The 15,122-nt window shown below is 44.5% G+C and overlaps 1 protein-coding gene across 1 annotated transcript in view; it reads left to right on the forward strand.

Annotated features, from left to right (window-relative positions):
• LOC149337288 (uncharacterized) overlaps positions 1-11,194 on the forward strand; it is a 58,545-nt gene extending 47,351 nt beyond the window's left edge. The window contains exons 7-9 of the mRNA XM_089554377.1: positions 3,492-3,713; positions 9,028-9,353; positions 11,014-11,194. Of these exons, the coding sequence (XP_089410503.1) occupies positions 3,492-3,713; positions 9,028-9,353; positions 11,014-11,194 (729 nt within the window). The remainder of the gene's footprint in view (positions 1-3,491; positions 3,714-9,027; positions 9,354-11,013) is intronic.
• The last annotated feature ends 3,928 nt before the right edge of the window (positions 11,195-15,122 follow it).

Raw genomic sequence — 15,122 nt, forward strand, 5'->3', positions numbered from 1 at the left:
TAATCTTGAGTGGGCGGATGCCTGTGATGAGAACCAAGGGGTCAACATTGAGTAGGAAATACTGGATAGCCGGTGTGTGCCTAGAAACATGTGACGAAAAGCAGTGGACAACCTTGGGTGGGAAGTATTGAGTAGCCACTGAGTGGCTCGGTGCTTGTGATTAACAACCCTTGAGAAGCAACAATTGGACAGCCGGTGAGTTTGGCGGGCTGACTGTGATGGATAAGCAAACGAAGATTCTTGGATGGGAAATATTGTAACGGCCGAGCAATGCCAATGAAGGCAATCTGTAAGCTTTTATGCCATTACTGGCTAATGAATGTAAAGCCAGTGTAATGCACTGGCTCCAGCACTGGATCAGGTCGCGGCTCGGTCGGATTCGATAGCTCTTTGTTGGTGCCAATTTTACGGACAGTCGTGAAATTATTGACGCCCTGCTTGGGGAAGTGGCGTCGCTCTTGCCCGGGAACACAGCCCCAGCGCTGCGATTTTCGTTGCTAGGGCGAAGCACACTACGTTTCTTCCTCGCCTGCGGCCGATGCTTCGTATACCGCCACGACCACCAGTAGTGAACCGCCGTAACTATGGCGTACGATTTAAGCCGGTCACATTGTCGCTGACACAAAAAGAATTTCGCATATCTTTTGTTCGTTTTTGGGCTCCGTGGCCTGCATAACATTCTCACAGCATTGCCATCATTCGCATCATTCTTTACGTACGTGCTAACGCCGTGGTTGCAATCGACACTAGCATCAAAATAAAAAGGTTTGATGCCGATGCTAAAAGTCCGCTTGTTCTGAAATAGTGGTTCGTTATAGCAAATGCCCGTTTTGTGGTACGCAGTAATTTTTCCTGGCCACTGCTTTCGCTGAACGATCAAGCGCATACTGCTGTATTTCCGAAAATGGCTGGGCTATAGCACACAGTTCTGAACATTAATAAATTGCAGAAGCTGTACGTGCCGAGTTGAAACTAGCGGTAAAATAACTTTTTTTTTTACTTCCGGAACGCAGGCGCGGTTTGGCCCTGACTGCATGAACCCTTCTAACTCGTACACGCAGGTGGCCTGGTAGTGATGTCACCCAACGTGAGACTGGGGGTTCTCGGATTCCTTGGTCCAATAACTTCACTGCAGTTTGACGGGGACGTGGCCCTGACCGATGCTAGGGTTGCAGTACAGTGGGCGTTGGAGAATGCGGCGGCTTTCAACGCCGACCCAACACAGCTGATGCTGGTGGGCCACGGCTCCGGCGCCTACCTGCTTGCCGATGCGGCTACAGCCCTGAACCTGACGATCACGCGCGCTATTCTGGAGGGTCCTCTGCCGGGATCAGTGCTGCCAACGAATACGGCAAGTTTCGCCCGTGCTTTTGAACGTCTTTTATAGAGGCTCCGCAGCTTAAATGTTAGAGACACGCCCCCTGGCAGAAATTATCTCACGCAGGTTGAGTTTTAGGAAGGATAGCATGAGCTCTTTGGATTTTTTCTGCGACGTTTTGCGAGTGATCATTTGTAGGCGGATTGTAGAAACGCCATAGAAACGCTGGTACAGTTCTATGCCAGTTCTGCCATAGGTTTCGATGGAGGCAAAAAGCAAAAGGCACGCGTGGGCTGTGCGATGTCAGTGCATGTTAAAAATCTCTAGTTGGTCCAAACTATTTCGAAGCCGTCCACAACGTCACCTGTTTCTCTCATTCTTCTTGCATTCCTACGTTCCTCCCTTCCCCTACGGCGCGATTGAGGTGTCCATCGAGAAGTAAGACTGTTACTGCGTCGCTTACATTGCTCAAAAACCACACCCACAACGTTGTTTGGTCGTTGCGCTAATGTTTCATATATTTGTGGTAAGTGACGCAAAGAAACTGAAAGTATTGCAATGAGTGCTTGAAGGACAATACACAACCAATTTTTTTGCGTGTATTCTTCTTTCAAATGATGACTTAGAAACTGTCTTCATCGTGGATTACTGTGATTCCGTAATGACCATGGATCACTGTATTGTATTCGCCTATAGCTGCTGAATAATAAAGAAGAGTACTTATTCTCCCATGCTCTTTCCGTAACGGTTTCACTAACCGAACGAAGGCCTTGACGTATAGTTGAACATTAGATCACGTGACGCGCGAAAAAACTGTGATATAAACGCTGACACGTTGTTTTCACTCACTACTGCACATCAACCAGCCTGCTTCGAAGACCAAACGGCGCATTAGCAGTTATAATGCCGTTTTCTTCATGCCGGACGTAACCTAAATTCAGCTACACGTCACAGCCATTGTTCGGTGAAACCGAAACAGCGTCCAGTAGAAATTCAAATATAAATTCTTCGCAGGCGAATATTACTGGGTGCTTGATGTGTACCAGTGTCGAAAGCATCGTTTGAAAGATGAAACCACGCAAGCAAAAATTTGATATCTATAGTGCTTTATTGAGCTACAGCAGTGCTAACAATTTGTTCAAAACCACACGCAAACATGTAAAAGCGTAAGAGTAATAACCAAGACAGAAGCGTCAATTAGGTTTATTCTCAGACGCCAGACTTCATGCAATTTTGTTGTCGCATATACTAGGTGCCATTTTCGCACTTTCCCTATGTCAACAAGATCCTCGGCTTGTCATACTAAATTCAATGTTGAATCTTTCCATTCAAGTTTATGTGTGTTTAAAGTCCAAAAGCCACTCCGGCTATGACGGACGCCGTCGTGCAGGGCTCCAGAAATTTCGACCGCCAGGGCCTCTTTAACGTGGACTCATAATGCAGAGTTCACGCTCCTCTGGAATTTCGCTTCCATCCAAATTCGACCGCCGCGGCTGGGATCGAACCCGCGTCTTTCGGGTCAGCAACCGAGCGCAGTAACCACTGAGATACCGCAGCGGCAATCTTTCTATTCAAATAGACGTTAAGAGCACTTTCCTCAGAAAAAAAATCTATACGGCAAATACGTGTAAAGCCCGGGGTGCAGGCTCCATTGGGTATGCCACAAATGCTAGGCAAGCATAAGCGTAAATCCCATGGAACCTGTACAGGTCGTCCCAGTTCAGTGATCCATTATAGTAATTGTTATTTTTCATATCCTTATTATTTATTATATATTGGCTTTCCGCTAGTATGATAAAGCCAGATGTCACCGGTGCCTTGTAATTACTTCCGCACAGAAACATTTAATGTTTCGCACCAGTCAAAATAAAATACCTATTTCTAAACTTTCATGTAAATCCCTTTTTATTCCGTGGTTTATGCTGGCAAATGCATTATTTTCATTTCGAAGAAACTGCGAAGTAGTTCTCTCTCAATGACACTTTTTGAAAACGTCCTCACACTTCAGTGTGTGCGCTACTATGTTAATAAATCCAAAATTATGCATTCTAGGCCTCGCTCTATTTGAAGCGCTTGTCTTGCACCGGCTGCGAAATTATATGTTGACATTTCACAATTTGCTGACACTAAGGTTTGACTGGAGCGTTGCTCCTGGTGTCTTCTAACTGCACAGGACGAAGCGGGCAGCTGGCTGGATCTGGCCGCAGCATTGGGCTGCCCTGACAACGACACGGAGTGGAAGACCTGCTTCGAGGACGCAGACTTGGAGCGTCTGCTGGCGGCAGCAGCCAACATCACCTTCCGCTTCGTGCCTCGATGGGACCAGTACCAGTGGCGGCACAAGGGCAGCACCCTGAGCGCCGGCGACGTCATCGCTGGCGTCGACATTGCCGAGGTAGGCAGCTCTTAAATTTTAGCAACGCCATCAGTGCTATCGTGTCTTGCCCAGAGACTGTCGACATTCAAAGCAGCTCGTAGGCGCCAAAATCGCCTGCAACCTGTCATTCACTTATTTTATTTTATTATTCATTAAGGAATAGAACACGGCTCTAACGATCTGAGGAGGCATGCTCGCTGCTGAAGCGATATCACTGTGGTATTACGTATAAATCAGTGGTACAACACAGTGGTATTGTACCATTTCAGCTGGGATGCTGAAGTGGTATCACGGTGGACAACCTCAGTGGACAAGGTTCGCCACACCTTACCGTCGCTATAATGAAATTGTGCATTAAACTTCGTAATGCCCCTTCAGGATTTGCCTTTGGCACACGGCCGAGGCAGAAATATTTGGATGGAGATGTTGTAGACAAAAGTTAAGGCGCAATCACACATCTGATGCTACAATGGTGCGAAGCCAGTCGAAGTTACCCTCGATGATTACGAAGATAAGTATAATCCAAATAGAGATTTTAGCCTAAGTTATTTACGACTGCTTTTTCTAGGAAGATTACATTTTAAAAGCAAGCGCAGTATTCTTCACTTGGAGTGGGATTCAGCTCTAGAGCTGTGAATCAACCTCCCTATGCCTGGCATGAACTGTACCGCATTCCATGCTTGCTTGCTTCTCCGTCGAGCGAACTAATGAGTCCTACAAGAATTTGCCTGATTGTACAGTATTTTGCGCAGTTGACATTTCTGAATTGCGCTATATGAACGGACTGAGTTATGACTCTAACTTAGTCGCGCAGCAGTTGGAAGTTACATTCGCAAAACTCACAGGTTGAACACGCGGTGCTTTGTTTTTCAGCACGCTGTAGCAGGCAGTGCATATTGCTTTTGCGCGTGCTCTTGCACCAAACATCAAACACTGGTAAACGTATTCACTTCACCGTTTTTTGTTCTGAACCGATTTATCACTACTCGCGCTCCAGTGCACCTACCTTTGCCTGTTTTCACTGCGTTGATATTGTGCTGCTGAACATCAAACATCTACATACGCTTATAAATCAGAATTTTCTGAATTAGAGAGTTACGGTGCAGTTACCACTAACCCTCATGTTTTAAGGCGGAAGCCTTTAATGTCTCATCGCTGTAAGCAGCAGTTGTCGACAGAAATGTCACGCTTTTGAATTGGTCGAAACGGTCGTGACGTCACAGTGCGCGAATTTCAAACGGGGCCAATTGTACTTTGGCTAGTGGGTCAACACCGGGCAAAACCTTGGTAGTGATCACTTCATCCTTAGCATCACCTTCCCCACGACAAAACTTAAAAACAAAGCAAAAGAAATACGAACCACGGATTGGGACAAGTTCAGGCAACTTCGCGACAAAACAGCTCCAAAGGAGATCTCTAACCTTAGCGACTGGGTTATCTCCCTGAATGAGGATGTCAGCTCCACTAGCGTTGTGGTGCCAGTTGAGAAGGAGGAGCAGATTGCAGACTCAAAGCTGTTACACCTGTGGCAGGCACAAAAAGGCCTCCAAAAACGCTGGAAAAGCAAAAACACAACAAGCGACTACGCAAAAAGATCGCTGAAATCGAGAGGCGAATCGAGGAACATACACTTACTCTCCAAACACAACAATGGAACCAAATATGTGAACGCGTCAATGGACAGCTCGGAAATAAGAAGATATGGCATCTTCTAAGACACCTGCTCGACCCAGAACAAACACGTCCCGTGCAACAAAGTCAACTGTACAGACTCATACATAAATATGAGGGTACAACTGAAAACCTAATCAAAGAGCTAGCAGAACGTTATCTAAACACGGATGATGGTACCACACAACCAGACTACCGGGGGACTCCTAATCCAAATTTAGACGCAGACATCACAGACGCAGAGGTCTGGTACGCAATTGGAAAACTGCGGACAACATCTGCGGCAGGACCAGACAAAGTAACAAATAAGACTCTCAGGAACTTAGACGCAACGTCGATCGCGGCGGTTACAGACCTTATGAACAAATACTGGCATGCAGGCAACATACCACCAGAGTGGAAACACGCGAAAATCACTTTTATTCCTAAAGCTGGTAAGAAACTCAGCACTGAGAATCTACGCCCAATTTCATTAACATCATGCCTAGGCAAACTCATGGAGCATGTCATCCTCAATAGGCTCCAAAACTATGCGGAGGACATGAACCTCCTACCTGAAACAATGTTAGGATTCAGGGCCCAACTATCTACCCAGGACATACTCTTGCAGCTTAACAAGGACATAATTGAAGCTGACGAGGGAACAGGAACGAACGCAATATTGGGTTTAGACCTTGTTAAAGCTTTCGACAACGTCACCCACAAAGCCATTTTGACAAGCTTGTCAGAAATCAGCCCCGGAGAAAGGACGTACAACTATATCCGATCCTTCCTCACTAACAGAACAGCAGTGATAACGGTCGGAACAATAGAGTCTGCCCCAATCACACTAGGAAGTAAAGGAACGCCACAGGGCTCCGTCCTGTCCCCTTTCCTTTTTAACCTCTCCCTCATCAAAATTCCCCCCAAACTGGCACAAATACCAGACCTACATCACACGTTCTATGCAGATGACATCACACTTTGGGTAACCAAAGGATGCGAAGGCTACATAGAAGACACACTCCAAGCAGCAGTGGACATCATTGAGGCATGCGCATGGGAATCCGGCCTCACTTGTTCTGAGCAAAAATCTGAACTCTTCGTGATCCGTCGTAAACAAAGAGGTAGGCGTACCACGACATCCCCCCCCCCCCCCCCCCCCGCAAATAAACGTCTGTGTTAATGGACGATCTGTCAAAGAGGTACATACCATGAGAATACTGGGGTTGTATTTACAAACAAATGGAAAGAATATATACTGACACACTCACTAAGCTAAAACGCACGGTAGAAGCGACGGCGCGATTAATCCGCCGCATAGCTAACCGCAGACAAGGGGTGAGGGAAAGAGATTTATGCCGCCTAGTGCAGGCCTTTGCGCTAAGCAGGATACTCTATGCCACCCCTTATCTCAAATTTTCGAAAGCAGAAAAGGACAAATTGGATAGCATGATACGGCAGGCCTATAAGGCTGCGTTAGGACTCCCACTAAATGCCTCAACCGAAAGGCTTATGAGGTTAGGAATACATAACACCTACAATGAACTGAAAGAAGCCCATTTAATGGCTCAAACAGCGCGATTAGCCAATTCCAGAACTGGCAGGAGTATTCTTACCAGGCTCGGAATTAACTTTCAACCTACGAATAACGATGCTAAAGTAGACTTACCCAGCGACTATAGGATGGCCCTACTAATCAAACCACTCCCCAAAAACATGCACCCCTTACACCATGAGGGTAGAAGACAAGCACGAGCCAAAGCCTTACATAAGAAATACAGACAGTGCGCTGCAACAGTTAATGTAGATGCGGCAGAATACAAAAATACCAATACCTTTGCAATTGTGGTTGTGAACGAGAATGGTGACCACATCGTCTCGGCGACAATCAAAACGAAATCCTCTGCAACGGCAGAAGAGGCGGCTATAGCCCTCGCCCTAGCACATACCCAAGGGAGCATCATCCTCAGCGATTCCAAAATGGGTATCAATAATTTCGCTAAAGGGCGAATTACAAACACCTCCCTTAAAATCCTTAACGCAACCAAATTCTCACCAAATTATTCCGAATTGATATGGGTCCCAGCCCATTCGGGGAATCCGGGGAACGAGGCAGCCCACAATAAAGCCCGAGGTTTCGTCGACCGGGCAGTGGATGAGTCTGGCTCCCTTAATCTCACGAAGGACTCAATGATCACATATCATGATCTCACCAATCATTTTAAATTAGAGAGAATTTCCCCCCCTCCAGACAAAAGGCTTACTAAAGAACAAGAGGTTACGTGGCGTCGTCTACAGACGAGATTGATACGCACCCCATCACTCCTCGCTCACATTTATCCAGATCTTTACAACCCAAACTGCAAACACTGTGGCCAACGTGCTACCTACGATCACATCCTGTGGGACTGCAAAATAGAGCCACCTCCGGGTGATCTAGTTACAGCTCCTTCTCTCGAGCGGTGGGAGACCGTGCTGGCTAGCTCTGACCCCAGAACGCAAGTTTTGGCGGTGGAGTGGGCTGACAAAGTCGTCGAGGGCTATGTACTCTCGACCACTTAACGCGACCTCTTGCCAAGCTCTTCCCGGCGAATAAAATGTTTTACAATCAATAGTAACCTTGCAACCAATTGAAGGGATCGTATAGTGGTGCTCCAAGTAAGTACGACTGAGCGTAGTTAATTGCTTAATTAATCAATTAGCCTAATTAATTTTTCTAGTCAGGCCATATAAATAAATAAAACCGAGTAGGAAATTGGTCGTGCTCGGGAATCGAATCCCGGTCTTCGGCGTGCGAGACGAGCAGGCTATCCATCCCACCATGCCAGCTCGATGGTTTGGAATGAACAAAGGCGCGTCTAGTGAATAAGGTGTCTTCGTTCACTCTCATCCTCCCCCCTTCCCTTCCGGCGAGGTTTACGTGTCCACCGAGATATGAGAGACAGATACATTTCTTTTCCTCAAAAACCAATTTACCGACGAGCGAGGCGTAGAACCGAATGGGCGATGGCGTTCTATGGACTCCCTGGCAGCGTTGCAAGACGCAGTCGCGTTCCACTCTTAAAGGCGAAGCTCAACATCTTAACAACACATCAGTGACCACACTTTAGGTCAAAAAAGTGCCCCCCTGAAATTTCACGGGTGTCCACCGAGATATGTGAGGCAGTTACTGCGTAATTTACTTTCCTTAAATACAATTTTCATTTTCTTCATTACGGGCCCTCTTTGTCTTCTTTCACTCCCACTTCCTCTCTTCCTCTACGGTGCGGTTCAGGTGTCCACCAAGATGACACAGAAGTACTGCGCCATTTCCTTTCCTCAAAAAGCGTTGTGTTCAAAGGGCAAGGCATCGCGCCGAACAGGTGGTGGCGTTCCGTGGACTCCCTGGCAGCGCTACAACACGCTGTCGCGTTCCACTCCTAAAGGCCAAGCTTAAGCATCATTAATTAGCATTTAATTAGTATTCAGGCATAAATCAGTAATTATCCGTTAATTAGTGATTTGTCATCACTTAGTAATTAGTACGGAATTTTATGTGACGCCGCCAGTGCCACAGAAGCAGCGAAAGTGGTGCGGAAAACGCTTTGGCCTCTACGCACTTTAGACAGTCAAAGTGCCCCCTGATTTTTTTACTCCTCGCTGACGTCTTTAAGCGCATATCTCTTTGTGCCTCACCCAGGTCCGTGCTTTCATCAGGGAGCATGTGAAGGAACGCGCACTGGCCAAGGGATGCGCGGCCACTCTTGTCGCCCTATACGACTTCACGCTCGAGTACTTCTTCCTTGAGCAGTCGCCGGCGCACAAAAATATCATCAAGATATTTGAGCCTGAAACCGAAGAAGACCTTGTGCGCCTCCTCGCCATGTTAATGTCTGGCTGTGATACGCGTCGCTTGGCCCAAGCGGCTTCGCAGCAGGGCCATCACTATATCGCCGACGGCGTCGGAAAGATACTCTTCGAACCGGTTCTGGACACGGAGGCGGTCGCAGCATTTCTTACAAACGGGTGAGTATGTGTAGGGCGTTATTAGCAGCAATCGAAGGTGTCCTGTTGGTTCATACTACAGCAGCTTGGACTTGTCATACTTCTACGAGTGATGGGCCGCAGTTCGTTAAGAGGCAGAACTGAGAGTCAAATTAGGTATTGAAAAGGTTAATCTCCTGAAACGACGCTGCTCGGGAAAAAAAAAACTATAATGCTGAACATCGAAAACGCAATTTGCACACTCGGTCTTTTTGTTAGTTTCAGCAAAGCTTTTGATTGGCCCGACCATAACGTACATCCTAAAGAAACACTTTGTATGGCACTTGCAGAAAACCTCGTCCCTTTTTTACCACATATCTAAGCAATAGAAACCTCTGAGCGCATTAAGAACAAACAGTCATTCTCGCCACCGTGAAATGGTCGACTACCTGAAAGCAGTGTATTAGGCCCGCTTTTGTTAAATTTTTACATAAATACATGATATATACTGCCTGCAGTGTTCAGTGCATCACTTGGGCTGATGATAGTAGTGTGCTTATTTGTGGCAACCATCTCAATGAATTTGCACTTTACATGTTTTTGGCTCACAACGCTTCATTATTGCAACAACTGTTCACATCTATGTCGAGACTATGATGTGCAACGTTTGCACTGCATAATCCTACACACGCCTCTTCTATATGTGAACCCTTCCAGAGGCGCTTGTTTCTTGCCTGAGGAATGGGATCATACAGAAAGCTAATTTATCACTCGGATGATTCTGCGTTTTGAGCGGCCTAAAAATCTAAAGAAAATCAAGAAAATCAATCAGTGCTGTGGAAACTGCTTTTTTTTTATTATCGCAAAATCACCGCAACAGTGCTCTTATAGTACTTACATTCGATAGACTCTAAAAACACACGCTCAAACATTATACTTCCTAACTACTGACCAGCTTGAAATTGTGTTCCTTGCACCCTCAAGAAGAAAATTAGCTATTTGCTCCCTGTTCTTCATTTACCTTTCGTCATTACAAGCGTCCTTGCTGGCCGTCGATAAGAGGAAGGCAAACATCTGATTGCACAATCTGCTCTTTGCACAAGCACATCTTAAGATACCGCGTCCTCATTAGCACCAAAAAAGTGTGAATTTTTATGCACTCAGACGTCCGTTAATAACTAGGGAAAAATTTCTTCGCGCGTTCTACAATGTCATGCACGCCGATTTTGCAGTTCCAGCTAAGTGCGCCACTCACAAGATACCGAAGTGGGTACCAGGCGGATTTAAATGGAGCCCAGTGAACCTTCTGCGTGGTGTTCAGCTGGCATGCTGAACGGTGGCTAAGCCATTCTAACAAGTGCGAAACAACACATTCAACAAAAATTTTCGTTCCTTAAGAAAATCGAGAATGTTGCTGCGTTCTAGCCAAGGAGTTAGATCGCATCACTGACCGTGCATTCCGCTGACCGCTCGGTACGTTGCATCGATATGTGAACTGCCTAATGTGGGCTGGCTAAATAGGGTGCCTTCGAGTTTCTTATTTCAATGGCGCTGGGAACAGCGTTATTTCTCTCAATATGCGGTCTTGTCCATATCCTCGCCTAGCATAGTGCTGGCTAAGTGGGCTGGCATGACAGACTGTCCTTGAGACGGCTTTTTTAAATGAGCACTGGTTGTATGATTGTGATTCTCTTCTTTACAGGACCATACCCAGTCTGAAAAGTGGCGAACAGTGGCCGTCGGTGAAGTCCAACGGACCCACCCGGGTTGTCTTCGCTAACAACACCGAAATGTTGGACACGAGAATGGCAATAGAAGCCTGTCAAGATGCTTTTTTTCCGGACCACAGAGACGGCGCAGAAAGCCTTAGCCACTATAAATGATTGCGGAATCTGCTTAGCGAGAGATTTATTATTTCTACAAAACTCTTCTCGCTGCCGTTGTTTTTTGTGGGTTCGCAGTAACCAGACATACTGATTTTCTTACAGCGGTCATAAAACTATTTCTTTCCCTGTTAAAACTACATTTTCTTCTTCCATTCATGTCGCATTAGGTGTAGGCTTTTTTCATTTGGACATTTTCGTCGCTGCTAAGCGTCTTGTATGAGCGGATACTTTTCCCTGTATGTACGCTGGAGGCTTTGATACAAATAAACATTCATATCATATTTACTATTTACCCTCAAAGCCCAGAAGTGCCCTATTGATAAATCCGTTATAACATTCAAACAGGTTTCCGTATGCTTCTATTGAACAGAATGGGCCTGTATTAAACAGGACGGTCCTGTGTCATATAGAATGGCCCATGGTTACTGGGCGGCTCTGGCTGCTAGGAGAGGAGAGGTACATCTGAAAAGTTGAGAGCTATGCAATACACAGGATCAATTCTCAGATTATTCAAGCCAGAAAAAATAAGTGTCATTAAGCAACAAAATTAGCACCACTGAAATTCGGAGGCTTAAATGAGCACGTTAACCAATATGTCACTGCGAGCACTCAAACTGGAATGATTACTTTTGTTTCTGCATTAAACTGCTTTTTGTTGCAGACTGCATATTTTTAGAAAGTGTAGAAAATTAGGTAGTAGCGGCCTGTCAGTGTGCTGAATCTTCCTACAGGCAATTAGGAGGTGTAACCGATGCCGTGTATGTTTAATAATGTTCAGTTTTCTAAGAAATTTTTCAGAACAATAATTTTCTCTACGCTGGCTGTAAATCGAGATCATTTTCCTATCAATTCAAGCAAAACTAAGTTTGTTGTGTTCAGCTCGCACCAAAGGCAGCCAATATTTATGTCACTTACCTCATCTGCTCACCATCTCATAGGACCTGATGATTTTCCTCATCGTGTGGATGTGCTTATGAACTGTAATAGAAAATTTTGTAAACACAACACATATGGAGAAGAAAATAGCCATTAAGCTGAGAAGCTTCATTACTGACCATTGATTGACTGCTCCGCATTATATGAAAAGACTTCCAGATTTGGTGTAGAGTTCTAATTTACTTGTTTTTCTTATGTATAACTCTTTTTATTCGTATGTCCAATATTTTTAGTGTAAGACGAAAGCCCGCAAAAGAAAAGCCAGGAAATCTTGGATCACAAAGAGCACAACTAAAAAGACAATATATTGGAAATTTTTGCTAACAAGACAGCCAAATGACATCCACAAATTCAAAACTTTCCGAAAAAATCTAGCTCGTATTCGTAAAAAGGCTAAAAATAATGATATGCACAACCTATTTAATCCGCACATGATGAAACAGAACGAAATTCCTGGTGGTCTAAATGAGCTACGGAGACTGCATACAAATTAGCCGCAGCCTCAATGAATACATTAAATGGTACACCAATATCGGCGTCATTTTATCGAATTCCTCTTATGGTCGAATCTCTCATCATCTTGCTACTATTCACCACCATATAATCACAGATCCTGTCAGTGCTCAGGGTATATATTTTCGGAACAGTAGAACTACCAATTAGGGGACGTAGAAATTCGCTCTGCTAAGCATGTCGTAGTTATAATTTTTCGGGCGCTACATCATGCATTCAGTCACACATTTTCAAGTGGCACAATTCGCATTCAGTCACACATTTTCAAGTGGCACAATTCGAAAGCGATATAAAATAAAAAAGCAGGCACCAATTTTGAAAGTCGAGAGAATAACCTACTATCAAATTGCAGGCCTATATTGATATTTCCGGTCTTTTAAAATGCACTGAGAAACAAAACAAAGCTAAAATGAATTCGTTGTGTGAGACGTATCACCACCCTTCCACAAACAATTTGTTGTACAAAAGCTCGCCCAAAGGAAATCGCACTTAGACGTCAAAAAGAGCTTTTTCTGACGCATATCAGCAGAAGCTTTAAGATGAGGATTGGTCATAAGCTCTTCCAAATCCTTCGATTGGGTCAACTATCTTTAATACTTATATAGAGCTATTGGGACCACCGGTACCAAATGATTGTAAGAGAAAACCATGCATCGCATCTTATCAGGAACAAGGGGGCCTCGGTACCTCAGTGAAGCATTCTTGGGTCGCTATTGCTTATTGTTTACGTCAACGGCATAAAAAAACATTGCTGCGCTGGCTAAAATATCGGCGCCGATGACATTACCCCACCATTTACGTCTTCTGCCGTAGTGAATTTGTGAGCTCACGCAAATTCAGCGTTAATTAATCCAAATACATGATAACGAGCAAAATCACTAACCATTAATGCTAGCAAAACAAAAACTTCTGTTCCAGCCTAAAAATTCCAGGGCTATCATTACTGACCTTATAGTTATTGGAAACTCAGCTATTGTTTTTAGGTTATCGGTTAAATGATGTGTCATTTTCGAAGAACACTTAACCTAGAATAAACATTTTGACCAGCTTTGTGGCAAACTTGCAGGTGTCGCTGGTGCCATAGCAAAAGTACGGTTTGCTCTGCCCACTTCGTTTGTGCTACAAATGTGCAACTCCCTCTTTTTCTCACATCTAAAATACTGTAACCGAGTGTGGCGTAAAGGTAGAGAGTCAAACTGCTAAATTTTCTCAACTGGAGAAAAAGGTCGCAATTCGGCCTCTGAGTTGCGGCCTGCGAGTTGAGCTACTAGGCCTACGATGCACATATTGAACTGCTTTCTAAGAAACTTCACGTTTGTAGTGTAAATTTAATATTTTAAGGAATCACTCTCGCGACGGTACCTTACGCAACAGAAGCACCTCTCCACCTGGACCAAAACCATAAAAAATGTACCACTCGTGATAATGGGACCTGGTTCATAACATACCCACGCACAAGTCATTGAATTCAACTACTGTACAATTTACTACTGTGCTCCTTAAACTCACTTGGTTTTTGGTTTCTCACTTCAGTCTTGGGCCTTTGTAAGAATTATATTTGTCCTCTTATCGCACTGTTTATTATTTTATAATGACACTTACGTTTGTTGTTGGCAATTCAGCGTTCTCATTATTGTATATGCAAATTATAAAGAGCGCAGACCCCCGACAATCTGAAAACTTTCAGATTTTTCTTTGTGCTGCTTTTATCATGTATGAATCTGAAATACATTTGATTTGAAAAGGAAAAATAACAATCTGATCTTAAATTACTGTCTTACTTTTCAAATATACATTATGTTCTTGCATATTTCATTTATACAGCAATGTATTAATTATACTGTACTGTGAGCTGGAAACCATATGTACCGCACATTTTCTATCATTATTTGCTCGAATTATTTGCCTTAATCTATTGAAAAGCTGGAACTGCTGAAAGCTGAAAAGCTCAAATTTCGCATTGCGAAGTAACGTAATCGTCGGCAACTTTTTTTATAACCTGCTAAGCCTGCCCTTGCTCCACTCCCACTCACGTGGTACAAAGAGCGGTGGGATGTCACCCCTGAGCGGTGGGATGTCAGTGCACGTTAAAGATTCCCTGTTGGTAGAAATTTTCCCAGAACCCAGCCCTGCAGCACCTTTCTCCCTTTGTGCTCTCTTTCCGACGCTCCACCCTTCCCTCACGTTACGGTCGAGGTGTTCACTGAGAAGTAAGACAGTTATTACGTCTTCCATTTTAAGATAACCAATTAAAAAATGCTTTGTAAAAATTTGCCGCGCTCTGCACTTCTGGTACCGTCGTCTTCCCCTGGCACATTCTTTCCGCTAGCATCACTAGTGGCATCATCTCCATCCTTCCTCTTAGCGAAATCTGATTCGTTTGGAACATGCGGCGGGATATTTATATTTGTATTTTAAACATATTTGGTATTCATGAATGCACTGAAATTATGTAGGAAATAGGTTCCTAAAATTT

This window comes from Amblyomma mixtum, chromosome 7 (genome assembly GCF_055824585.1).
Source record: "Amblyomma mixtum isolate Tamu chromosome 7, ASM5582458v1, whole genome shotgun sequence".
Classification (NCBI taxonomy): domain Eukaryota; kingdom Metazoa; phylum Arthropoda; class Arachnida; order Ixodida; family Ixodidae; genus Amblyomma; species Amblyomma mixtum.